This window comes from Pteropus medius, unplaced genomic scaffold, assembly GCF_902729225.1.
Source record: "Pteropus medius unplaced genomic scaffold, Ma_sr-lr_union100, whole genome shotgun sequence".
NCBI lineage: Eukaryota > Metazoa > Chordata > Mammalia > Chiroptera > Pteropodidae > Pteropus > Pteropus medius.
The window spans coordinates 1,538,626-1,566,025 of record NW_024342466.1 but is presented as its reverse complement, the minus strand read 5'-3'; the positions used below and the strand labels follow the sequence as shown (position 1 = coordinate 1,566,025).

Below are 27,400 nucleotides of genomic sequence, written 5' to 3'. Positions count from 1 at the left end.
AGTGCCCTATGGTCGCACCTGGCTAAACAGCCCTGTATCGGTAAACCTATCTCATACTGGAACCCTGACTGATGCGTATGCAGTGCTAAGTTTCTTTAAAATGAAGGTCGTTTTCCAGAATACTATAGATTAACAAAATAGATGCAAGAAGTCAAAACCAAGTACGCCAGTAACCATGGAAGAAATCGAAATCATCAAATTATAACCTGCAATCAAATGACAGTCTTAGACATGCCTTCTCAATTCCAATAAGCATCTACTTTTTTAAATCTCCTCGAGTATTAAAGAAATGGAAATTTTCTCAGTTTTACTAAGTTAACATAAAGTGATGTGAAAATCTGACAAAAATAGCTCAAAAAACTAAAACTGTGAACCAAATTTAGTTATTAAGAGATGCAAAATCTTAGTAAATTGAGTCTGCCATTATATTTAGAAAAATAGACAAATAATCTGTTTTATGAGGGCAAAAATGGGTCAATATTGGAAAATCTTTTTGTATCAACTTGGTTAAAGAAAAGCAAAATATAAAATTAAATCCTAAAATTTGTAGCGGCCTAGGAATTAGAAAGACATTTCCTTAACTTAGAGTTATCTCTCTGAAACTAATACCCAAGATTATATTTATGGTGAAACATTAGAGACAATCTTACTCAGATTAGGAATAAGATGATGTCTTCTATCAATATTATCATTTAACATTGAACTTTAAAGCTCTAGCCAATGTAATAAGAGAAGAAAAATAAATAAGAAATACTAATATTGAAGAGAAAACACGATTATTTGCCAAAATGATTGTCTACCTGGAAAAAAACCTTAATGAATAAAAGGTACTTACAAGTCAATGAAAAAATGAACTTACTATAGAGAAAATAAGCAAAAGACATAATAATGCAATTCACAAAAGAAGAAAGACAAATGGTCGGCCAAAATGAAAGTAAATATTCCATATTGTGCCTATCAAATTAAATTAATGGGATGGTTTGGGTAGAGAGAGAGGCGCTCTCATACTCAGTTCTTCAAAGAGTGTACCAGTTACTCACAATTTGACAATATGTCTTAAAAGCTTTAAAATGTACATACCCTTGGATTCTGTATTTCTACTTCTAGGAATTCAGTGTACGAAGGAGAGGGAATTACCTTATTATCTAAGAATGATTAGGGGCAGAAAGAGAATTATGTTCAAGAATGTTCATTGTTTATAATATGAACCTATAATAGTTAAATCACTGAATACACAAAATGAAATATTATTTGGCCACTAAAATAATGCTGACTTGTAATTTTTGTTCACAATCTATTTCGAGTGGACAAAAATCAAATTTCAAAATAATATTCAAAGTATTAGCCCATTTTTGTGACACATATTAGTATTTTGTCTAAATGCATAAAGCATTAGTCTACACAAAATGTCAATAGTGTTTACCTTTGAACAAAGAAATGTGAATTTTTTTATTTTGTCTTCCTGTATTTTAAAGCAGTTTTAGGTTTTGAAAGAATCTGAGCAACTTGGAAAGGGAACAACCATACTGAATGATTTAAATACCTTTCTCTATTTGCCGGTGCTCAGGGGCCCCAGTGAGCATGGTGCAGGCTGGCCTTAGCTGTTGGCTCTGTCTGTTGTCTGCTGTACGTATCTGGTGTTTGATCTTAGAAAAATTGCTTAAACTCAAGTCTCTCAACCAAAGAACAATTTTACAACTTGGTAAATCTTAAAGCTCAAAAACAGAGAACTATGAAGTTGCCCTGCCCCTCCCCAAAATCAAATCTAAATCTAGTCAAGCTTTCAAGCCCAAAAACTAATTTACAGCAAGCAGAAGAGGGGCCCGTTCACAAACCCCAAAGGGATACAGCCGCAAAACCCCAACCGTGAGAAACTCTACAGGACGAATGACCTCGTTTCTTCAACAAACAACCCATACGAAATGCGAGAGATTGAAAATTACCTCACAGCAACGAATCTCACTTGCTTTTCAATTCTTATTCAAAAGATGGCATTTAAGAGAAATTTGTGAATTTAAACAATGACTAGATATTAGATGATACTAAGAAACTATTGTTTTCTCACAGTGTTATAGTGATATGTTACTGTTCCTTTTAAGGGGTCCTTTAAGAGACACACTGAAACATTTATAGATGAAATGATAGAATACATTGAATTTGCTTTAAAATAATATTAGCGAGAGGGGCTGAGAGTGTGCTTGGGGCAGGACTGGCCATGAGTTGATGGTGGGTACATGGGATTTATCATACTATTGGGTCTAGTTTTGTGTGCAAATGTCTTCATAACAAAAAAAAGTATTTTTAAAAAGCCAAGTGTTCCCATCTTTATGATGAAGCTGATAGACTTGAATTCTAACTTTGCAAATAAGAAAACAGGAAGCCTTTGACAGTGGGGATGGCGGTAATAAAATGGCAAGGTCACGTGGAGAGGAAACGCAGGGCAAAGCAATTCCTCTCCCTCAGTGTCGGACATTAGAACACCGAGGGGAGAAATTGGGACCGCGGTCCTTGGGCCAGACTCGCCCAGCAGCCCCTCACGGCCTTTCCCTGGGCAGCTGCTGCCGGCGCCCGCGTCTTCCTCCTGGGAACCTGGATGCAGAGCCCTCTGCCCAGACGCGTGGTGATGCCAGGACAGGCCCTCGGCCAGCGCGGCCTTGTGCTTCTCTGGGAACTAACTCGAGTGGCCCTACAACAACCCTGCTGTGCTGCGCCACTGTCCCCTGTGTGACTCAGCCACAGTCACGCGGCCAGGACGTGGCAGCGGTCAGATCCAACGCACCTCCATATCTCCCCACCCTGTCCCCGCACCTGAACCCCAAACCCAGTCACCCTAACCTTGGTCTCCCCACCTCCCACCAGGTGCTGAAGACCTGCGCGTCGGCCCCTGCTGTCATTGAGGTCCTTGTCAACTCCTACCCTCAGCTCCGTGTGTCGGAATCCTGGAAGGAGGTGATTCCTGAAGACGTGTTTCAGGTAAGGGGGCGCCCTCCCTTCCTACAGAATCATCGGCCCCTGCTCATGCGCGAGGAGCTCCGCGCTGACACCCACTAAGAACGAGCAGCTGAGCAAGGGCGAGAAGGGGGCGCTGGGGAGGGTTCGAGCATTTGTTTTTCTTCTGGAAGCCCCGCAATCACACGGCCCAGAGCCTGCAGGATAACGGGGTGCTGCCGGCTGGCTGCCAGGAACGGAAGCAGTCCCACGCTGACGGGAGGGCCGGCAGGGTCCAGACTCGGGCAGGCGTGGGGACCCCTGAATCCACAGGCTCTGGCTCCTGTGTGTGGGTTTCCCGCTGAGGCAGCTGCAGGCACTAGGCCATACCCTACGAGGTCCACAGGCGACTCAATGCGGAATGACAGCATTGTTTTCCAGAAGTCTCTAGAAAATGTCCCCTCATGCTTCATGCCTGAGTCCCGTGCACCTTCGGGGTCAGCAGAGGTTGGGCTGTGCGGAGGGGCAGGACAGAGCAGAGACCAGGATGTGACCTGTGTTTTCCGAAGCCCCCCAAAACGGAGTTCGCAAGGACTCGGAGGGAACCGCCTCACCGGGACGGTGCTCCTCCCCGGGAGGTGGCGGCCCGCTGTCCCCAGCGGCGTCTTCTGGCGGGGAGGAGGACGCGGGGGCTCCGCGCACGGACTGACCGCCGCCTTCCCCTCCAGGCGCACCAGCCCTTCTACGGGGCCCTGTTTGCCTTGGCGCGCGCCCCGCGCTGCCTGCAGCATCTCTGCCGCTGCGCCATTCGCAAACGGTTTGGCAGAAAGTGCTTTCACCTCGTACCCCTGTCACCCGTGCCGAAGTCCCTGCAAAATTATCTCCTTTTGGAGCCAGAGGGTGTTTTGCACTGAAAATCAGAGCGTTTAAACTAAGGCGCATGGTCTCGTCTTTGTCCTTCCGAGGGGGCTGGGAGGTGAGGAGAGGCCCCGGATGTGGCCTGGGGACCCGGTGGGACCTCCCGCCGCCCTGGTGGGCGCACAGAACTTTCCCCGGCTTCAGGTTCACCCGGAGGTGGAATTGGGAAGAACCCCTTCTGCCTGTCGGGGTTGCTTGGTAGGATAAAAATTGTGACTGTCCTAATACCTGCGTCTGAAGGGACCTTTCCCAAGCACCTTTCCGCAGAAGCTGAACTAAAAAGTATACGTATTTTTCTGAGGTTTGTCTCCTGACGGCAGTGGGTTAGCAGCATGCACGCTGGCCCTGCCCAGCCATCGGTTGTTCTGTCCTGGGGAATGCCCCACCTGTCCTGGAGCCCTGCCACCTGGAGAGGCTCTGTACCTGCAATGTGACAGACGGGCACTGGCCTCTGACACGGGAGTGCCCCGGAGCCCACCTGCGTACCAGCACGCGGCGGTCCAGAGCGCCCCAGAGGGACACTGGAGGGGTCACGAGCCGGGCGATTTGCTCCCATGGGAGTCTTCTGTGTGACACCCTCAGCAAACCCCTCCTGGTCCAGCGCTGGCGAATCTTCTGGAAGCGAGGTGCCAGGAACAGACGCAGGTCGCTAGAGGGTGCCGGCTGGTGGGCCCGGCATCTGTGACGAGAGGCGCTCTAAAGCCTGGGACCTCATTAATCAGATCTTGCACTTTTTGTACCTGGTGCTCTGACATCCGGGACCTTGCAGTCACTGGGGACCAGCCGCCACCAGGGTGAGGCAGTTCCTGGAGAGAGCGAACAACTTGTCCCAAGCCTGCTTTCCAAATGCAAACCAACCCAGATCCCACACCCCCAGGCACCTCTTCACTGGGCGCTCATACCCCAGGCCACTGGCCACCCCAGAGCCAGTACCAGACAGCTGGAGACACACAGCCCCTCCACCCCAGGGCCTGAGGAAACCGTCCAGAGCAGCCGGTCCAAAGCCTTTCCGTCCCGTCTCATCTGTCCCTTCCGTGGAAACCACAGTGAAGGCCCCGGCCCACACCCCCACCTCCCGGCCATGCAGCCAGTGCACCCCTGTGCTTCCCGTCACGGCACACTACTCCTCTCTTGGGAGCGGTGCGTAATAAACTGCCTTTTCAATGTCAGCAGCGCCTGGTCTGTCCGTCTTCCTCGACCTCACGTTTTCAGTCAAACACCAGACAGTGAAACAAGGCCCCTGGTTCCCCTCAGGGCTGGCAGTGGCTCTGGCTTTCCAGTTTGAGCCGGTGCGCGGTGCTTCTGGGCCGCGTCTCCGAGGGCAGGGCGGGGTCTCCCACTGTCGCATTCTGGAAGGGGAGTTCACACCCCCCCAAAGACAGGGCGTCGTGTGTGCGGGGGTGACAGGGGCCAGGCGGAGCCTTGGCGGATGGTCAGTGGGTCTGCAAGGGAGTGACAGGACCGCATCCCCGGAGCCTCCAGCCGACCACCCATGCCCGCCCTCTGAGATGGACAGCTCACCTGACCTAGAGAAGGCTCCGTGAACAGGGCTGCAGGACCCTCAGCCTCCACCTCGGGGGGCAGGTCTCCCTGAGCCCCTCCCACGCAGACAGGCAGGAGTCGCCAGAGTGTCACAGGGAGCCTGGGACAAGGGCAGGGTGCAGGAGGTGCAGGGCAGACGGCGAAACTGATTCGTCCTGGGGAGGGAAGGGTGCCCATGGTGTGGCAACCGGAGGGAGGCAGAGCCTGGGCGGGGGGACCCTGGGCTTCTGGACCAAAGTCCCTGAACTTCCTGGACAGCATACGGGGACCACAGGGCAGGTGAGCAGATGGGGTCACAGAGAGACTCCAGGAAGGCGGCTTTGTCCTGGGAAGGGACGTAACATACTATAGGACAGGTAGGAGCCCGTGGTGACACCTAGAGAGAGGCCTTTGGACCCAGGGTGCTCCACTGAGCAAGAGGAAGGGCTGCTTAGCCGAAATCGGCTGCGGTGTGCACCCAGGGTGTCTGCGCCTTGCTCGCTGGGCTGGGAGCCAGCAGATAACTGACTTGAGACAGGGCCTCTCAGGCTCTGAAGGGATCTTGTTGAAATGCAGATCCTGACACTGGGTCTGTGAACTTGAATGTTCCTAAGGAGCTTGGGTGACACCCCCTCCTGGCTGGCCCCACTGAGGGGAGAGACAGCAAAGCCCCACGCCCAGAGCCCACCCGGAGAAGGAACTCAATAAATAGTTCCTTCTGTTATTAGTTGTTTTATTATTAGAAGGTGAAAATAGCCTAATATTGGGATAAAGACTGTAAAAAGTGGAAAAGCAAAGCAATATTATTTATGAGAACAAATAAGGACAAGAACGGTAAGAAACAGCCGCAGCAGCCACCCAGGGGCACTGTCCTCGCTGGATTTTGCAAACGTCCTTGCCCGCAGCCACCCCTCCCTCCCCACCCATCCGCCTTAGAAAAGAGTTTGCTTGTGTTTCTGAAATGCATTACTTTTTAAGTATGTTTTGGAGTCTTGGAACAAAGAACTCTTAAAATATGTTGACTTTATATTTCTAAATGAATAGTGGCCAATTATGAGGTCTCCAAAAACATGTTTTTCCCCAAATTATACCCTAAAAACGACAGCACGATTCTCCCTGTGAACCCCAAACATCTCCCCATCGCTTCCTGAAATTCTGCCATTGTAGAAGGATTCTTTCTTTTTTCATTATTTTCACCCCCCAAGAATTTTCTTTTAAAATTCAGACGCTCCTAGGCCGAGCTAAGCCATGAAGCTCCTTGGGGATAAACCATTCACTCATCCGTTCAGTCATTTGTTCGTTCTTTCAACCAGCCCTGACCAAGCCTACTGGGGCCAGGCCTTGCGCTTGGGGCCGAGGACCCATCAACGAGACAGACTCCTCCCAGAGCGAGCTCACAGCCGAGCCACGGATTCGCTTGGGCACCTCGGGGGCTGAGTGGAGAGAAGGGCTGTCTTTTCGGCCACTTTCTCCCTGTCTTCATCTCCACGTTGAAGGATCCCTGCCTGTTCCCAAGGCAGGTGGCAACGGTTTGGGTACTTCGCAGCTCCCCTCCCCATCACCCTCATCGCTGTGTCCTCCAGGCAATCATGTGACTTTCACGATGAGCATCCCCTCGGCCCTGCCCCGCCAGTCAGCAACACGTGACGTGTGTCCAGGACCTCCGGTCAGTCTGGCAGTCTTGGTCGACATGGACCCAGGTGCAACAGGAACTGGCAGGGAAGGAAGCCTCTGAAGATGCCAGAAGCCCTTCACCCTGCCCCCACCTCAACAGAGACATCACATCCCACCTGCACCAGAATAAGGACATAAACACAGTGGGAACTCGTTCTGAATCACCTGGTTTCTTTCCAGTGGCTGTCTGGATGTGCTAAACACTGTTCCTGAATTATGGCCATGACGGTATGAGACAAAGGTGGCCGGTGTGGTTATTGGGGGCTAACAATCATCAGATGCGATGGATTTCACTCATAGATTTCAGAATTTAATTACTGCTATCGATTGGCTTTGTTAAGCAAAAAATAAAATAACTCAAAAAATGTGTTGTTTCAATGACTGTGTCTAACTATGCTCTATGCAACGTGTATTAGGAAGTTCTAAAATGAAGGGGACTTGCAGAATTTCACACAGATAAGTAAACAGGAGGAGGGAATGGGGGAGGGGAAGGATGAGACAAAGGGCAGGGAGGAAGGGAAGGAGGCAGAGAGAGGAAGGTAGGTAACGTAACCGTCCAAAAGACATCCTCCTTGCATCCAGAATCACCCCGGCCGACTTCTTTTCCAGGGAACGAAATATGCCCCGTGTTTATTTGTATTAAAGGGTTTTGAAATGTGTTCTGCCCTTTCACGCTTCTTATTGGACACCTTTTCTTTTCTCTTTGGGCGTATTCTGTAAACTCAGTTCCACGAGACCCGAATTGTTTTTCCTTCATTTCGGTTTTAGTTTCTGAGGATGCGTGCACGTGCTTCAAAATGCAGAAAGTAACAAAAGAATAAATGTTGTTTCTAATTAAAAAAAAGATAGCAGAGGAATATTTTTCCTCCAACGCTTATCGAAGGTCTTCGTACTGCTCGTCATCCCTCCACAGAGAATTCCAGAGGCACGTGTGAGGTTCCCCACCAAGTGGTCCTGAGGAGGTGTTCCTCTTTTCATTGTGAATGTACCCTGGACGGGACGAAACGTCCCCAGCAGCGCAGGACGCCCAGCAGGCCATCGGCGCAAGGATGTGGCACAGCGTGACGTACCACGTTTAAAATTCCGAACACAGCATTGAGCCTCTTTTCAGTGCATTTGTGTCCCTTTCATTTCACATTACATGATAATCATCAATTCAACCTGTTTTCAGAGAAAATCAAAACCATCAACTCGTTAAGAAGCATTTGCTAAGCCCGGTAACTGTGTATAATTGTCACACTTCCAGTTGCTGAAATCACCCTTTAGACGCATGTTGATGGGGCAGGCTGTTGAACTTTGACGAAGGACACTTAACCCTCTACCAAAATGGTGTAAAACACAGGCTTGGAGAATGAGCTGGTCTGCTCCACTGACCCATCCTGACGTGGCCTCCGAGAGGACACTTAATCACTGCAATTGCGGATGTCATTAGCCTGCCGAGTGCTTCTCATCTCTTAAGGGCTGCCCAAGGACCAAGTGATAAACCAGGAATATGGCACTTTTTATTCCATTATTTCAAGAATAAATTATTCCTTAGACAAATTTTCTGTGCGCACCTGGGCTACTCAGAAGCCCCACAGTTTCAGCGACGATCGATACCACACCTCGTGTTTGGATTTAAGTATACTTTCCAAACTCCAGGGTTTGTCCTGAAATTGTCAACATCTTTCTATTTTAAAACAAAAATTAATTCATTAAATTCCTAAAACAAGCCTGAGGTTGAATTTCTAGAGCCCAAAGGAGGATGGCAGTATTGAAACTTATTTTCGTAGAGTCCTGCAGGTGGCGCCATAAGCAAACGGTCTTATCCTTCGTCCACCAACCTGCTCTCCCCAGAGTTAAAGAAAACAAGATTTTAGTTCACATCATAAAGGGGAGGAGAGTATAAAGTATAGACTCGTGATGTATTATATAGAATTGTGCTGCTATCATAAAAAAATTCAGTAATTAAAATATCGATTATGGAATTGCTTACTTCCTTTGTATTAAATATGCACGTTGTATACACAATGTGTTTATAAATAAGTGTGATTTTAAGTTGACTCTTTTATGATGCCGTAACGACAGCCCAATCCTCATTCGCGTGTTAAACGTGTTCTTTAACAAAATTATACATATTCACCATCGCACTGTAACTAGCTGGGTTTTCCGCCTCCATCTAATCTTCCAGAATGATCCTTCTGCAGCCCTAACGCTCTGCTTAATCACTCCAATAAAAAGAGTAGATTTCTTTGTAATGCAATTTGTAAGCAATAAACATGATTGAGAATGCAGTGTTTGCTGTCGACTACGTTTAATGCAGGGTTTTAATTCGGCGTGTAATTATTCATTCGGTCGGCACTTCTCTGGTCACGTTTCTTTACCCTGCTCTGAAGAAAGTTGGTGAGTTGGGAGAACCTTGGAGAAGCAGGGTTTCCGTGGACTTTCCGCAAGCCGGGGTCTGGATGCAGACTTATTGGAAAGAGAACGTGTGTGTTTATCTGCTAAAGACGGGAGCTCACATTCACTCGTAATACAGACACATAAAAATGTGATTATGGTTCTGAACAGAACGCAGTAGGCTCCTAGTTAACACAATGAGATTTCTAGGAAGTGATGCATAAATTCTTCAAAAATGACACATTTCTCACGTTTCATTCCAATTAAATTACTGAGGCAGCTAACAGCGATGAGCACAACGTTCGGGGGTAAAATGAGGGTTTTCTTCTTGTAACTGTATCTCTGTGAAAGCGTATTTTTATGAGAAGCAGTTAATATTAAGCTATTATTTTTCAACTGTGCTGGAAGGGATGTCTTGAGCCTTTTTGTCGAGTTCGCCCCACAAGAGTCTGTTTCTTTGTTTCTTGGGTTTGCTAATGAGGAGAGACAATTGCTCCTCTGGGTCCCTCCCGCCCCCTCTGGGGAGGTCTCAGGAGTGAAAGGGGCCAGCCCGGAAGGGGGTCCCCAACGTCGGTCCCCAGGGGCGAGCCCAATCGGTGCCCAGGGGCCTGCGACTCAAGGGCAGAGGGCTGGAGGCGGGAGATATGGGGCTGGCGCCCACCCGCGATCCGAAACACGCCGGCCCGTCCCCCAGCTGCGCCCGGCTCAGGTCTCTGAGCCCTGACGGCCCAGCGGCCGCACGGGGGGTCTCGGTCCAGCGTTGGGAGGACTGTAGGTGGGGTGGGGCACCCTCCCCCAGCCCCGCTCTGAGGGCGGTGGGGTTTAAGGCTACTTCCCCGCTAAGGAGGCTCTAGGCGCACGAAGCCGCCCGTGGGGGGGGGGCACCCGTTGCGGGGGGTGGGGGGCGGAAAGGCTCGGAAGACAAAAGGATATGAAGCTTTAAATTCTAAAAGATGTTTTTGAAAACCTCGTCCTGGGGTTTGAAAGGCGCACGGAGGACAGCGGCAGAGCGATCCCAATCAGAAATGCGATTCGAAGTCCTAATGAACTTGATTGCGTGAACATTTATAATCCCCCATGGCCCTAAATGAAATCAGATATAATCAGAAGATACAGGGAAGAGAGTGTTTACAGCCGACGCCGGGCGGCTGCGGGACCGGGAGATGCGGTCCCGGTATTGATGTCGAAAATGATGGATAACGCGGGAATGGCAAATATACTATTTGTCTAATGGCTCGGCAATTAAATTCCCCTGTAAATGACCCATGCCTCATTTCATCCTAATCTATGGAATTTTGATTGAATTCGTCAGCTCTAATTGAAAAATACTGCACTTTAATGTCTGCATCGCAGTTTCAGGACGAGAGTGGTTTTAATGAGACAGTGCCCCCCTGACCCAGGAATATTTGAGACTTTTATTCGGAATTTAAAGCCAGGAGATTGCTCAACTGAGCGCCACGATTTCCTCTCTTGTGTCCCGGTCCATCCATCTCCAGGCACGATTTAATAAACACACTTGGGGATAAATGCGCCCCCGGCCCTCGCGCCTAAGTGGCACCCGGGGGCGCCCCCTCCCCGGGGTAAGAGCGGGCCGGGGCTCAGGGCGGTGCAGGGCGGGTGACGCGGGTGACTCTGAGGGGCGCTCTCAGAGTGGCCTGTCCCCGCCCCCCTGCCTCAAGTCCCCCAGGGCCCCAACGTGGACGGCGGTCTCCGCCTCCGAGGACAAACCTAGGCGACCTACCCTCCCCACCCCCCACCCGCGCAGGAGGAGGCCCAGCTGCCTGCGACCCGCGCACCCGAAGATGGGGCGGGTCCCCGACGCTCTTTATATGCAAATGTCGAGGCGAAGCCATCCCTGAGAAATTAGCTACTTGCTGAAGCATATTTACTAGATTGAAATGAGTTAAAGAGAAACATTTTAAGTCGTGCAAACGAGATAATTGGGCCACATTAAAACTGGAGATGTTTGCTCCTTTACAAAAAAAAAAAAGAAAAGAAAAGAAAAGGAAGGCCGGGTGGGTGGGAGGGCAAAAGCGCGCCCCCCACACCCGAAGGGAGGAAAAGAGGCCGCGGCTGCTCAGAGGCCAGGAGTCGGGGTGGGCGGGGGACCAGGCGCGCGGCAGCCCAGCTCCGCGGCTCCGAGGGGCCTATCCCGACGGTGGCCCGCAGGGGGCGCCCTTGGGCCGGGGTCGTGCTCCGAGAGCGGAGCCCATGGGAGGGGAGGAGGCAGGTGAGCGCTGAGTCCTAGGCTGCAGCTCGCGTCCCCACACCCCCCGCCCCGCTTCGTCTGTCCCCGGTGCCCCCACAGTATTCAAAACTCGGGATGGGGGCCCTGGGAGACGGAGCCTGGGGGAAAGCAAGAAGGCGAAGTGCACCGGTGCCCACTCCCGCCCCAGAAGAGGACTGTGTTTGAGGTTTGTTGAGCACCTGAACAGATCTTTCATAAAACAATCTAAAATGACGTAGAAGCCATTGCCCTGGGAAGGCAGTGCCTTCTGATGCTCAACTTGGTGATGAGGGCGACTGCAGAGGGCCCCCCCCCCCAGGGCCGGGGACCGTGCGCCTCAATCTGCGTTTGTGCAAAGGCGGGATGCTGTGCCGATGCAGGGGCGGCGCTTTGGGACCCCTCTTCCCGGGAGGCGTCGTGCGTTGTTAAATACTAGACCGCATTCTGATCCATTGGTGGCCTGCGGTTTGTTTTGCAGTGCTCGAGAGTAGTGTGATCAGAGGCTGCCTCAAACCGATATTCTCACTCCGAGCGCACAGGCTGGCGCCCCTGGCGGCCCCGCGTCCACCCAGCGCCCCAACCCCGCCGGCTGGCGAGCGTGCTAGCGATCGAGCTACCCTACCGAGCATCCTCTCCGGGCCGGGCGCCCAGCCCGCGTGCTACGTGAGCTAGTTCAGTCCCTGCCGCAACCCGTGACATAATATTCATTACTCGTGTTTTGGGGACGCCATCAGGCCGCTGGTGGGACAGCCAGGATTCCCACCTATTACGCAGATGGAACTGCCGAGGCCATGGGGGCTCAGCGGGGCGCCCAGTACCCTCAGACCCAGGTGTCAGAAGGTTTCTGATCCATCCGCTTCCAGGCTCTGCTCGGGGTGAGTCAGACTCGGGGTTTTAAAGAGAGCAGAGGTGGGTTTTCTATTATCATGTCCAAATCTGATCATATCTCTTAATACCTTATGCAATGACGGAAGTCTGATTTTTCCCCTTCTTTTGTGACAAAGGCTTCTCTTGTGGCCTAGACGTATATAATGAAAAGAAGTTGGGAATCTTTTTCTGGTGAGGATGTAGGCATGAAAAAGACATCTCTACCCTTCTAATTCCGCGGGAAAGGAAGTCCCGCAGACGCCCACTCCCTGAAACCGCCCAGCCCTAAACAGACCCTATAACAGATGCCATTAGTCACACAGCCCGTAGGGGGCGCTCCGGATCCCTGAGCACTGCGCACACGGGGCTTTTTCGGACTAATAGTTTTAAAATTGTGAAGCCTTAAATAAAACTGTTTCCTGCCACTCCCTCATTAATTTATTAAAATATACAATACATAGTTGAAGTCTGTTTACAGATATGAAACAACCTCGTTAGATTATTAAAATAAAAATGGACAATGTGAAATTTGGCTTGTACAATATATTATTCCGTTTATTACATGTTAAAATATAAAGATCCAAATAACTTACACTCTACCGAATTAACTAAATGTGAAGGTTTTTTGGAGTTAGAACGAAGTTGAACTTTAAGAAATCTCCCATCTCTTAAGTTTTCTGAGGTTTTCTGTTTTTGTTGTGTTCGCAATTTAAGTGGATCTGAGAGAAACTTGAGAACGGGGGAGGAATTATAATAAACAAGAGAAAAAATAGAAATATCACAGCAATAAATAGATTCGAAAATACTCATCTTCTCGAAATAAATAAATAAATAGATAAATAAATAGATTATAGATAGATAGATAGATAGATAGATAGATAGATAGATAGATAGATAGATAAAGGGGGGCATGGTGTGGTAAGGAGGGGAAGGAGGAAGTCCCTGAACTCAGTGAAGGCGTCGTGTTGGTCACACGATGTCCGATCACCCTCCTCTTCTGAGCCATTGTGACCAACTTGTGCTCTTTCTGAAGCTTCATGTTCATTGTTGTCACAGGCTTCAGGGAACAGAAGTTTCGACCAGGTGGAGACACACAGAACTGCTTCTAACGTGGGTTTATTTCCAAGCAGGGACTATTTTTTCTCACATGCGCAGGAGGAAGCGAGCTGAGTGGCTGAGGGCCTGGAAGAGGCCCACTCACCAAGCCCTGGGCTCCGCCCGGCTGTCTCTGTCACCGTCCTGGATGGCTGCTCTGCTGTGGCAGGGTCGGAGCAGGCATCCAACGCCCACGGGAGCCCTACTCCTAGTGTCCCTGGCAATGTCCCCTGCAGATAGCTCTCACCCCTACATGGACTGCCTCAGTACCTGGGTGTGAAGAGGTTACAGGAGTAACTTCCGGTTTTAAAGTCATCGTGCAGGACAAATAGTCATACCAGATAGAGAGGTATGACTATTCTTTAACTCTGCTCATCAAGTTCAAGAAAAAAAAAAAACAGTCAACACACATGAGGGCAACATGCCCTGAGTATAATGTTTTCATTTCTTGCAGAACCCAGAAGTGTCCCCTAGGGAGGTGTGGGGACGGCATTCTGAAGCTTTCTGGGTTTTTCCCACTGTGCCTCACAGATCTCCCGCTCATTCCTTCTTCCTCACTCTAGCAGGTTGATCCCCTGATGAAAATCCTCAGGGATGTGAGATTCGGGTTTCTTCTTTTTTAAAAGTTTTGGGGGCTTCAGGCTGCGCCCATAAGGGACATATACTCGTTGGCAGCACGGTCATGCAAATTGAGTGCTCTGTATTTTTCCAGACAACAAACAGAGCAAATTCAAAGGGTTTTCTGTTTCGAAGGCCTAGGAGGTCACCATGTCCCATTTTTGTCTGTGATCACCACCAAGGAGGGGCTGTATATTTAGGGGGCCTGAGACAGCAGGGACAATTAAGAGACCTAGAAACAATGATGTGCTCTCCTACCATTCCAGCCCCCTGGGGCAGGGGCAGGGAGCCTAAGGACCGTGGATGAGTACCACTCAGCTTCGCAACAGTGTGAGGTTGTTCCAGCCCGGCAACCTATATTTCGCTTCTCAAGTCTCATTGAAGGACACTGGCTCACCCCCTGGTGGCCCATGACCTACACCCACCCTCAGGTCAGTGAGCAAAGGAGCACTGGACAGCTGAGGGTTCAGAGTCTGAAGGGGGTGGGGACGGGAGGGGAGTCCTGCCGCCAGCTCTACTGACTGCCCTTCCCATTGGCTCTGGGCGTGGGTGGCTCTCCAGCCCCTCAAACAAGAACCAAAGCACCACACTGGGACTTTCCTCCAACTGGGAACATGTCCACCCCGGTGGTTTGGGAGTCAGCTGTATTGTTAAGTCAGGTGTTCCTGTTTACCTTTAGAGCGGGCTCGGCAGCTATTGTGGTCACCATTTCATTGTCGATTAACAGAATGGCTCTCCCCCACCCCCATCAGCTCACACACACTCCCTCCTGTCCTCTCATTGGAAGAGTCAGTCCTTTAAGGCAGTCCTCCCTGGGGAGCTTTGGGGAAGTCCAAGCTGTCCTTTGGGTAAACCTCACCGGGCTGGATATGGTCATTTACAGACATGCCTACCCTTGCATTTCCAAGACGAGCTTGCTAAGTGAACTTTTTACAATGACCTTTCCCCCGGAAGTCCACGGGAGGGCCTCTGTCATTCCATTTCTGCCTCCCCGTCGTCAACATCTGTCCCCTCGGGCCCGTCCTGTGACATCTTTGCTGGGGCACGGTTTCTCATCGGAGGGGGCGGTGACCTCAGGAAGCGCCGATTCTGCTTTGCAAGCGCCTTTCCGGGGAGGAGGGACGGAGTTCTGCCTGAGAGCGCCCGCCGCTTTCTCTTCAGTCCCGCAGAAGTGGAAGTCCCAGCGGCGCCCTGACGCGGGTGGCTGTTGATCCCAACACCATCCCGTGTGGTTTCTAAAGGGTTAAAAGGACGGACTCGCGGCAGACCGCTCCTCTTTAAAAGACAGCACCCCTGCAGGCGGTCGGGGCCGTCAAGGGGGCAGCTGGGGCCCTGGTTGGGGAGGGCCTAGGAGCTCGAGAGGCTCCAGGCCGAGTCCCTGGCCAGGCTCCCCGCACACACGGTGTCCTCCTGAGAATTGTAAGCTTGCTGGGCGCACGGCTGGGCCCGGCCATCAGTCGCTGGCCCGACGCTTCCTACTTCAGCATCCACTGGATGCTGGCTGTGCCAGGCCGGGCCATCATGACCTGCCCGCCGCCTTCCAGGACAAGGCGGGCGGGGTGGGACAAGGGGACGGTAGCCAACCCGGGCGTCCCGGGAGGGCTGCCATAAGGTCCCCAAGGCCCAGCCCGGGCCGGCGCACTCGCTCACCTCTGCATGCCCTCTGCCCGCCTCCCCGGCCTCGGCTCAGGCCGCCCCGGGATTAGCATCTCTATGAAGTCCCGCAAACAATGCCCGCTGTGCGGGGAGATGAAAGTCGGGCGCCGAGTGGCCGGGTGCGTTTGAAGTCCCGGAAAGGTGGGGCGGGGGAATCCGAGGGTCAGATGGGAGGAGATAAAGCCAGGTGAGAACGGCCGCGGCCTGCGCCTCCCTCCCCAGCGCCCCAGGGCCTGGGGTTCGCGGACCGGCGTGGCCTCCCGGCCCCGGCACGCTGCGCCCACTGCTCCCGCTGCGCCCACTGCTCCCGCTGCCCCTGCTCGCCCGCGCGCCAGGCCTCTGCCCCTAACTGCAGCCCCCCGGGCCCGGCTCCCGGCCCGTGCTCCCGCCTGATGCCCCCTCTCCCCAGGCTGGGAGCCCTGGGCGGGCGGTTCGGGCCCGGCTGAAGACTCCCCCCTCGGCCCGGGCTGGGTGCTCCCCAGGAGACGCTCGGCGAGCGCGGGCCGGGGCGCGGGGCTTGCGGGGCGAAGGCGCCTGGCGCTCCAGTAGCCCCAGTGGTCACCAACTGCCCACTCGAACCTTTAGGGCTATTCCGGAGAGGGAATAGTACCCCCGCCTGCGCCCGCGAAGCCTAAGCCCCGGCTCCCGAGCCAAGACCCGCGTGCGGTGCGAGGGGAACCCCGGGCTCCAGACGCTCTCAGCAGGTGCCTGGGTGCGCCGTGGGCGCGTACACGCCCGCGGTCCCGGCGGCTGTCGCGCGGTGCAGAGCCCCCCACCCCGGCCCCCAGATGCCACGGGGGCTGGGCCCGCAGGCCACACGGCTGTGGCTCCGCCTGCTGCTGGGCCCTGGGGGGTGGGGGGCGGCGCAGGTGTGAAGGCTCAGGTTTCCCCGCCTCAGGCCTGCGGCGAACATTTTCCAATTCCCCCGAGGAATTCCAAAAAAAAAAAAAAAAAGTTTTCTCCCCTTCCCGTTTCTGGTTGGCGGCTTTGTTTCTGCTACTTTGTGGGTGGGGGACAAAAAGCAAAACTTTCTACAGAAGAATGTCGCGACGCACACAATCCCGCAAAGTGTTTCTTCTTCAGGGCGCTTTAGAAAACCCCCTGTCCCGCTTTCTCGTGGTCAAGGCGCAGAATAATGAAACCGAAGACTTTTATTTTATAAACCACTTGATCTTTGCTTGGGAAACTCTATTAATTGAATGGGTTTGCCTTTTTTGCCAGTCCCCTTTATCATTATTTATGGGCTTTAAATTGTTTAAAGTTCCCTTGACGTTCAATTTACAAGTTTGGGAACTTTTTTTGTTCTGCCTTTTGTCCTGGAGAAAGACATCGTGTTGGAAGTGCTTTGAAAGGCCAAACATGAGAGGTTGGCAATGAAAGGGAAGCGGGCGAGATCCCTTTTAATTCCGTCCTGTTGGTGAATGGCTCTTTTACATAATTGCAGGAGCTATTTCAAAGCCAGCCAAGGGCTGACTTCACTTAGAACCACATGGAGTCTATTTTGGGCTTTCAGATTTAAAAAAAAGCTGAATAAAATAGTTAAAAAAGATGAGGCTTCAATGCTTTCTGCTACTTGCAAATTGGTGTGTCTGATGGGGAATTTTACACAAGCACCCCTTTGTAAGTGCGTCCTGGGCTCCGGGGGGACTGTTCTGGGTGAGCTGGGTGTGAATCCCAATTGCCCTTCCATAAATAAAACCCATCCCAAGCTATTTCCCAACTACTGCCAGGAGCAAGAGGCGCGGCAATGACCGAATGATCGGGCCACTCAAAGTCCCTATAAATAAAAGCAGCACGGTTGCCCGAGAAACCGGCCTGTCGCCTGGGACTGGAAGGTGGGCGAGAGCGTCCGGCCCGCTAGACCTCGGGTTGCTCCGCACCCACGGACACCCGAAGGTCCCACGCTGTCTCCTCTCCACGACCACCCGCGACCTCGCCCCTGCCGGCGGCACGCATGCTCGCGGGTCGCCGTGCTCCCTCTTCGGGGCCGGAGTCGGCCGGCCCACGCAAGTTTGCGGCATGAATATTCATTTACTTGTGCGGTTAGCACTTTACGCTCAGCCTGCACACACCTGCGGGCAAACGCTGCCGGGGACAGCCCCAAAGCGTGGAGACAACTTAATTACCATCCGTTTCACTGATGTCTGAGCTTTCGGGTGGCTTAATACGATACTGACACCGGCTTGGCACTCGCCGAAGAAAATGCTCAGGGGTGGGCCAACTTCAGTCCGGAGGGACGTTACCTGGGAGGGAAGTTCGTGAAAGTTAACTGGAGTTAGAGGACCCTTCCGGTGCGTCCTTCATTTTTCCCAGTCCGAGGGAGGGGAGGGGACTCTTAAAGCAGAGTTGCAAAGATCTGCAAGGACGGTTTTCCTGAGCAGCCAGGGCCAGCTGAGTCACCCTGGGCTCTGCAGTTTGAGGCAGATGCCAGCTGAGCAGGTAGGAACCCGAAGGCTGGATAAGCCATGTACCTGTCGCTCGCTGCCCATAAATCTCTGCCAGGAGCCGAGGGAAAACTCTAAACTCTTTTATTATTGCAGTCCCCACGCTCTGAACGCTTTGCAGGTGGCTGAGGTGCCCCGAATGACTCTTGTTAATCACGGCGAAACACAAGGACCCTTTTATGACGCGAACAGTCGTTTTCTAAGCAGTTAAGCATTAGATGAGAAAATATTACTGCATTGCATTCGAGAAAAAGCACACTAGTAAATAAAATTCATATTGATGAGAATTCTCTGAACTCACTAATAAAAGAAGATTAGTATTATAACCCCCGCAGTCAATACTTTCCACGGCAATTTATGGATGCAAATAATATGCCATCAAATTATTTCAAGTGTAGCTATAATTCAACGGACCTAAATCTTCTTGCTGAACTTTAAATGTAGAATTATCACCAAAATAATCAAAGGAATTCCTGGCTCTCGGAGGGTAATCAGGCGACGGAAGTCCCTAGAACAATATTTTTACGGCGAAATAGCAAAGTGGATGGCAAATGTGCCTGGGTGGAATGAGTAACAGCCTACGCAGGCACGCCAGCGTCAAGCGGCGAAGAGACCGGCGGTGGCAGCGTAAATCAAGCCAGGAGTCGAGCGTTTTTTCTTAGGATTCAAAAAACAAGTTAACCAGACCTAAGCCTGTGTGACTGTAACTATCTCATAATGAGAGGGAGTATTTATTATGCTCATAAAGAAATCAGCCTTTTGTCCTGGGCTTCGGTATTTTTCTTTTCCTTTTCTTCTCTTGCTTCTTTTGTGGGAGTGGAGAAAGAGGGATAGAGCTCAGAGACCCCACAGACACCTCCTTCCCCGTGGATCTCAACGGGAATTCATTTTCCCCTCACCGCCTAAGCCACCTCGGGGTCTGGGCGTGCAGGGAGTGGAGGCAATACAGCCAGAGTCCTAATGAATTCCTTTCAAACCGCCTGCTGCCGGAGCCATCCATTACAGCGGCCTGGAGTGGGGAACCGCGCTCGAGACGTCTGTCCGGGGATGGTGGGGCGGGGGAGGCAAGGAGGAGGGCGGCTGGCGTCAGGGCCCGCGAGTTTTCTCAGCACCCTCCCCTTTCTCGTCCAGGGCCCTTGGGGTGGCAGTGGGTCCGCGGCCAGACTCCTGGCTGAGGAGGTGGTCCGCAGTAAGACGTCCCCCGGGGGGCCTTGGAGTGAGAGCGCGAGAAAAAGGAAGAGGGAGAAAGAAGAGCTTCAAAGAATCGGGTCGATAAATTCATAAAGATCGATTTATCTTTATCTCCCAATTAAATGTGCTTGTAAGTGATACATAACACACGTCCAACACGGGCCAACTCCCCAACCACTAGCTCCTCGGCGTGAGCTGATTTTTAATGACCGATGTAACAATGCCCTTCGCTCCTCTCCTCCCGAGCCCGGGGCTTGTCGGCTTCTTCCGGGCGAACGTCTAGACCCGGGAAGTTGGAGCCGGGGCCCTGGAGGCGCGTGGAAGCCCCGCGCGCGCTGGCGCGCTTTGCACCTTCTACCCTCGCGACGAAACGATTCCATTTTTAAAAGGAACGCGAGAGCTGAAAGTTTTGGTTTCATCATGGGGAAGGGGATAAGACCATCCCTAGCCCCTGCCCCCGCTCCGCCGATTCTCTTATTCCCAAATTCTGGGGATTTACCATGGTCGAGACGGGGGTGGGGGGGAGCATCTTGAGGGAATCGGCTCCATCCTGCAGGAGGCAAAGGGGAGCCGCGCGCCCTCGAGTCCTCGCGCTGGCAACCGGGCGGCGGCGCCGGGGTGAGCGCTCCCTCCGTTCTCAACGTGCTTAATTAGCGCCTATTTACAAAACGCAGCTTTTATTTGAGCAAACATCATAAAGCTTTCATCAGGATAATCTCACGTTATACAATCTGGAGGCACAGCAACTCCCCCCTTCCTCCCCGAGGATGGAGCAGATAAAGGACTCGCTTTATTATCATAATTATCGTGGCTGTTATTTTGGTGCGCGCAGGCAAAGTGTGTAAATAGGTGCGATGATTAAGAATGTCATGACAAATGAGAAGGGATCGCTCACGGGAGAGGCCAGCTCGGGATGGGAGAACCAGCAGCCTCCCCGCCCCACTAGGAGTGCAGGGGGCGCAATGAGCAATCTCGAGGGTTCCCTGAGGCGGGAAGGGGCTATCAGCTCCCGGCCAGGGCCCTAGGGGCGGATCCCAAGCAGCAGGACCTTGCCCCCAACTCCGGGAACCTCGCCGGGACCCCTGGCGCAGCAGTAGCATCCAGCGCTAGGTTGAGCCGCCAGCAGGATTTTTCCAACGCAAAAGAAATATTAAAGCAATAAAACGCCCTCGGCCCGGCCGCGGCGGTTTCCTAGCCCGGGAAGCTGCACTCGGAGGCGGCCTCGACCCGGCTGCTGGGCCGCGGGATTCGAGCCTTGGAGGTGCCAACCGCCGCTTTCAAGTTTGCGCGGCGCGGACCCGGCGCGCAGGCTCGGACTCTCGGGCCCGCGCGCTCCGCCGGTGGCGCCTACTGCCTGCTCGCGGCCGGGCCTGCCGGAGGGGGCGGAGCCCCGCCTTCCCCCGCCCCTCCTGGCGCAGCCAATAGGCGGCGGTGCTCGGCCCCACGTGAGGCGAGCCCGGCCCGGCAGCAGGCAAAATGTGAATGAGAAAGAGGAGCGCGATTTAAAGGTGCTGGCGGCGCCCGCCGGAGACAAGTGCGCCAGCTTCGCGCGCTCCCCAGCGGCCCGCGGGAGGCGAAGGACTGTGGGACGGACAGACCGACGCGCTGACGGCTGTGAGCCCCGGCCGAGGGCCGCGGAGGCGACGCGCGCGGGCTCCGACTGGCAAGCGGTGGGCAGCGGCTCCAGCGATCCGCGGGCCCCGGGGGCCCTCTCCACTCCAGGGCGCACGGCCTCACCCACGTACCACCCGCCGGGCATGCGGCGGACCCAGGACTGAGGGGCGGCAGCGTCTGTTCTCCGGGTACAGCTCCGCCCCTGCCCGGCGCACCCGGCTGTGCTCCCCGCGCCTGGCGGTCTTCCTGGCGGCGGCGCGGCGCAGGGACTTTTCGCCTCTTGCTGGCCTCTCCCGAGCGCGTCTATGAGCGCAGCGTTCCCGCCGTCGCTGATGATGATGCAGCGCCCGCTGGGGAGTAGTACCGCCTTCAGCATAGACTCGCTGATCGGCAGCCCGCCGCAGCCCAGCCCCGGCCATTTCGTCTACACCGGCTACCCCATGTTCATGCCCTACCGGCCGGTGGTGCTGCCGCCGCCGCCGCCGCCGCCGCCCGCGCTGCCCCAGGCCGCGCTGCAGCCCGCGCTGCCGCCCGCCCACCCACACCACCAGATCCCCAGCCTGCCCACCGGCTTCTGCTCCAGCTTGGCGCAGGGCATGGCGCTCACCTCCACGCTCATGGCCACGCTGCCCGGCGGCTTCTCCGCGTCTCCCCAGCACCAGGAGGCGGCGGCCGCTCGCAAGTTCGCGCCGCAGCCGCTGCCTGGCGGCGGCAACTTCGACAAGGCGGAGGCGCTGCAAGGCGACGCTGAGGACGGCAAAGGCTTTCTCGCCAAGGAGGGCGCGCTGCTCGCCTTCTCCGCGGCCGAGGCGGTGCAGGCGTCGCTCGGTGAGTCAGCGGCGCGCGCGACCCGGGCGCGGGGGCGAGCCAGCTCCGGGTTCCCGCCGGGGCTGGAACCCCCGCCCGACCCCTGTCCCGGCTACCCCCGCTTGGGAAGCGGCAGGACGCGGCCCAGCTGCGCCGCAGGGCCTCGGGTGGGTGGAAGTATATAGAGCCACGCGCAACAAGCAGTGTCCCCGGGTGTGTGTGTGGGGGGGTGGCATTTATCCCCCGGAGCCAGCTGCTGCGCAGGGCGGCATATCTGTCAGGCGGCAAGTTTGGTCGAATCTACCCCCGTGCCTCCTGCTCCGCGACCTGGGTCCTGGGTGGGGTTCAGCTTTAAGGGGAGGCAGGCTGAGCTGCTGCTAGCAGGAGTGCGTGTGCCCGGGGGTGCCGGGCCCTATAAACCCCCTTCGCGAGGCTTGCTGTTTGCTTGGGGGAATCGCATTCTTGGGAGGCTGCGTGTCTGCGTGTGTGTGTTGGGGTGTCTGGTGGGAACTTTCCCTAAGGCTACCAAACTTACCTTTGACCAACATCTATCTCAAAAAAAAAAAAAGACGCGGTCTGTGATCTGCACCTCCCTGCGCCTCCACTGTGGCTGCGACGAAATTGAGGTTCACAAAATTTTCACTGAGGGGCATCGTGAGCTTCCCCTCTGTCCTCACCCAGCCCCCACCCCAGGACAAAGAGGACGCTGTCTTGGGCCTCATGCCTCCCGTTACTTCGGCCTTTAGCTGCCGGAGGCTGGGAGGGTGCAGAGGGGCATGGCGGGCCCCTTGAGTGATGGATCTGGGCAAAGGGCCGTCGCCTGTCCTGTCTCCTCCTCTCCTTTGAGCTTTCTCACGCCCCCCCCACCTCCACCCCTCAAAGGCCAGGAAATCACAATGTGTTAATGTCATAGAAAGACAATTCTCTAAGGGGGAAAATGCCCACGTGACGGCGGGAAGGGGAAAGGAAGGCCGGTGTGCGAAATGTAATAAAACGCCGTTTGGTTTTGCTTTCAGTCGGGGCTGTCAGAGGGCAAGGGAAAGACGAGTCAAAGGTGGAAGACGACCCGAAGGGCAAGGAGGAGAGTTTCTCGCTGGAGAGCGATCTGGACTACAGCTCGGATGACAATCTGCCCGGCCAGGCGGCTCACAAGGAGGAAGAGCCGGGCCACGCGCTGGAGGAGCCCCCGCCCAGCGGCGGCACCGCAGGCAGCACCACGTCCACGGGCAAGAACCGCCGGCGGCGGACCGCCTTCACCAGCGAGCAGCTCCTGGAGCTGGAGAAGGAGTTCCACTGCAAAAAGTACCTGTCGCTGACCGAGCGCTCGCAGATCGCCCACGCCCTCAAACTCAGCGAGGTGCAGGTGAAAATCTGGTTCCAGAACCGCCGCGCCAAGTGGAAACGCGTCAAGGCCGGCAACGCCAATTCCAAGACAGGGGAGCCCTCCCGGAACCCCAAGATCGTCGTCCCCATCCCCGTCCACGTCAGCAGGTTCGCCATTAGAAGTCAGCACCAGCAGCTGGAGCAGGCCCGGCCCTGAGGGCCTGACCACGGAGAAGCCACCGCCACAGCGCTGGAGGGAACCCAGGGTGGACACTGCCACGTTTGAAGCAAAACTCAGTCACCCCTCACCCCCAACTTTGGACATCCCAAGTAAATTGAGAGTATATTCATTAAACAGGCTTAAAAGACTGCTTTCGGAGGGGCTACAGCTACCGCTGAAGACACACTAAATATTTATTATACTACCCTACTTTGTACATAGATATCTATATAGACTGGATCTCAGCTGCAGTATTTTGAAAGTTATAGGACCACACCACCCAGTAACATTCTCCACTCACATCCCAGAAGAAAACAAACCTCTGCTGTAATCCACCACGCATAGCAGCCACCTTTCCATACTTTCCCAAAGGTAACCATGACATACAAGAAACACGCTGGGGTTGACACTTATTTTTGTTTCTATTCTGGCTTTTTTAGTTGACTGAAAAGCAGACGTTTTGAGGTAGCCTGGAAATTTGCTTTGCTTCGGTTTTGCCTGGCTTTCTTTCCTGGGGTTGCGTATATCCGATCTGAGCCATGTCTGAAGCACGTCTCCGTTCTGTTTAATTTATTTCAATGTAGCTTATTTTCATATAAGTTATGACATTTAAACAATCTCAGTCTTGTGAATAATAAAAAGGAGAGAGAAAGAGGGGGAAAAAAAAAGACGGACGCCTGGGTCTCATGAGTGTGTCCAGATTCAGCTGTTTCGAGGGTACCGCCGGCTTGTGGCTGGGCAGCTGGTCTGGGACCAGTGCGGGATAAACATCCTCTGGCCATGTCTTCTCAGGCTGGCTGGACATGAGCCACACGGCGCCTTACCAGGGTTTACATTGGAAAGCAAGAGCTCCATTTGGGCTATAAATTTAAGAAAACCTATTTTTCATCTTAGAAATCTAATAATCCCCTTTGCACAGCCTAATCGATACCTAAGAGGCTGGCAAACTTCGGCCAGAGAAGGAAGCGGGCGCCCAGAGGAGGGGAAGCGAGTGCGGGCATCGGTGGCTTTGCGCAAACTCCTGATCTTCTAAACCGACGGCAGCCAGGGCGGAAACGCATTTCCTTACAGACATTCCCGACCCGAGAGAAAGCGGGGCTCGCTCGCCCGGCAGGGAAATCAGGCTCCGGGCGTCGGCCAGCGGAGCTGGGCTTCCCGCCGGCGCTGGCCGCGGAGGCGGAGGCGGAGGCGGGCTGTGAGCGCCGCGGGCCCGGCACCTCCCTCTCCGGGCGGGGTCGGAGGGGGCGGGACCCGACCACCGCCCCACCCCAAGGGCGCGGGGACGGGCTTCAGCACAAAAAGGGACGGGATGAGGAGCGAAGGCCGACTGGGGCAGATCCGCAGGGGTGCCAGAGAGCGGGCGGCTGACGGGGCGCGGGAGGGGTGCGCCCACATCCCCCCGGCCGCGGCGCCTAGCCCGGCCCATTCTGCCGACTCCTTTCCCGACCCCGAAGCGCCCGACCGGACACGAGCATCCAGGCCCGCCGGAGATCCGTGGACAGGCCCGGCATGACCCAGGGGCATGGAGCGGGCGAGGAGAGAGTGAGCTCGGTGCCAGAGGCTTTGAGGCCACCAAAGCAGAAGTCGGAAGACATAGGAGAAGCCGATGGCTTCGCCAACCTCGGCCTCCCGCATTGAAGGCGGGGAACGGGTAGCGAAGCCGTCCCTCTTCGCGCCCACGGCGATTCTTGGCCCAAGGACTGGAAATGCATTGCCTTGGGTCAATATTAATACTGGCTTAATTCATACGGTTGACAACCCGTCACCTCCCAGCGGCAGCTCTGCTCACGGGGACCCGGGTGCAAGGTGAAGGCCAGGCGCAGCCGAATCACCGTTTCCCACCGCGTTCCCAAGATTTCCCGTGGCGGTAAATGTCCGGGCTCGGTTTTCGAGCACAATAAAATGGACTGGCAGGCCCTCCGATGGCCTCAGCTGACTCTGCGGGATACGGAGGGCTGCGTGGGCTCCTTGCTGTCCCCCACCCAGCCCCCAGGGCCCTGCGGGTGGGAGGGGCGCGTCTGAGCGATCCCCTGCCCTGGTTCGAGATCCGTAAGGCGCGGCTGTTCCTCTGGATCCCGCCCGTGGTCAGCTGCCCAGCACCGCAGGGGAGCGAGCGAGCATCATCCGCTCCAGGCAGGTCTCCACGGGCCAACGCCACGGCCCCGGCAGTCGAGGCCGGAGAAAATTCCGCACTCGCCCACCCCCATACCAGACACTTTGGCCAGTCCCGGGACTTGGTACGCGTCCCCGGTAGAACTGCGGCTGGTGGCACAGAGTCCCGGCTGGAGGACATAGGAAGCTGCGGCCTCACTGGCGCGGGGCGGCGGGGGGCGGGGGGGCGGAGTGCGGGAGTGGGGCGCCGCGACCCAGCACTCCGGCCCGGGGGAGGAACCTCGGTATTGAGAGCAGGGCTCTCCTGCAGATCCCGGAGTGCTCCCATACACCCTTCCACCGTAACAGGTGTAAACCACTACCCTCCTCCCAAGCTAGTGGCAGTGGGGGGGAGCCCGGGGCCTTGGCTGCACAAACCCCGCGGGAACCCGAAGCCCCCAGGTAGGGGGACTGCGTTCAGGGAACCCCACCCCAGGGCCCAAGCTCCCCGGCTCTCCCCAGCTGCTATCCTTGCCTTTTGGAAGCGCGAGGAGGAGAAGGTCAGGGCCTCCACTGGCCCCCTGCCCTCTCGGGGCGCTGTTCCCCTCCTCCCAAACCCCTGACCGCCGGGGCGCCCCCGAGAGCCCCACGCGAAGGCCGAGGCCCGAGAGACAGGCCGAGGGGAGGAAGATAAACAAGCGGCGCTTGATGGCCGCTGTCATCATGGCCGTCATCATGGCTTTCATTTGGCTGCCTAATGAGTCACATCACAGGCAGAGAGAAAAATTGTCAATCGCCCGGGCCCTAATGAATTTTTTTGCAAATTGTAATCAAGCCAGGCCGTCTCAGCTGGCTGATTAATGAGACCCACGAGGCTCGGCCAGCACCTCAGCTTTTTATTCCATCCCGTCCTCCCTGCACTAAATTAACAGCAACTTGTCTGAGCTTCAAATTAACTCCCAATGATTAATTCTGATGGGGGGGCCTGAAGAATAGCTTGTTCTAATAGGCTCTGGCCTGAGATGCTGTTGGAAATTAATACACTTCCCCTTTGGCTGCCGGCTTTAATCCAAGGTTGGGTTTTGACATCACTATATTTGTTGTTACAATAAATTCCACTTACATCTGCAGATCAAATAATTACGCTTGGGAGCGCCGGGGACCTGCGCCCCCCTCACGCCCCCCATCCCTGCACTAGAGCCCTCTGGGTTGCTCCCACCCGTGTTTACCAACCCCGGGCATGGGTCCGAGGAAACATCCGTAGAAGAAACAGCCACCCGACAAGGTGACCCCCTGCCCTAGCTCCCCCGGGAGCCGGGCGCCCCTCCCCGCTTTGGAGAACAAGAGGGGACTTTGGAAACCAACAGCCACGTCTCCCTGTTCACCGGTCAGCGCCCTCAGGTAGGCTGGTCTTGGGCCTCCAGCGACCTCCTCCCCCAGCTCCCAGAGGAGGCTGGCAGTACCCCGCAGAGAGGCCTCGGCCACTAGGGCTGGGACGTTGCTCAACCCATGTCCCTGCTGGAATTTTCGAGACTTCCTTCTGCGTCCAGCTTTCACCTCCCAGTCTTCCGCCCCCGCGGGGGCGGGGGAGGGGCTCTTTCTCAGGGCATTTTCAGCTAAACGGAGTGGGTGACGGCCCTCCAAGCAGCCCTCGAGAGACCGGGTTTGCCTCGTAGGACCATCCGGACTAGAATCTGGTTGTCTGCGACGCAGGCCTTCGGACTCTCGCGAAGCTGACGCGAGCACCTGCATCCCACGACGCCCTTCCTCCCCGGGTCAGCGTCCGCTAGGCCTTGCGTCTGTTTGCTCTGTGTGTTCGAGCTTAAT

At 54.7% G+C, this 27,400-nt stretch overlaps 2 protein-coding genes across 3 annotated transcripts in view; both read left to right on the top strand.

Moving 5' to 3' along the window:
• The window catches only part of ASB18 (ankyrin repeat and SOCS box containing 18), a 46,276-nt gene extending 42,434 nt beyond the window's left edge, over positions 1-3,842 (top strand). The window contains exons 6-7 of the mRNA XM_039860238.1: positions 2,860-2,973; positions 3,657-3,842. Coding sequence (XP_039716172.1) covers positions 2,860-2,973; positions 3,657-3,842 — 300 coding nt within the window. The remainder of the gene's footprint in view (positions 1-2,859; positions 2,974-3,656) is intronic.
• Positions 3,843-20,652: 16,810 nt separating this feature from the next.
• GBX2 (gastrulation brain homeobox 2) lies at positions 20,653-24,140 on the top strand. Of its 2 annotated transcripts, none has more exons than XM_039860263.1 (2): positions 20,653-22,009; positions 22,956-23,064. In XM_039860263.1, exons 1-2 carry the CDS (start codon positions 21,438-21,440, stop codon positions 23,062-23,064), a joined length of 681 nt encoding a protein of 226 aa, XP_039716197.1. In that variant the 5' UTR covers positions 20,653-21,437. The 2 variants fall into 2 exon arrangements, with proteins under 2 accessions (XP_039716197.1, XP_039716190.1); XM_039860256.1 differs by having other exon boundaries at positions 20,717-21,960; positions 22,956-24,140.
• Positions 24,141-27,400: the final 3,260 nt, after the last annotated feature.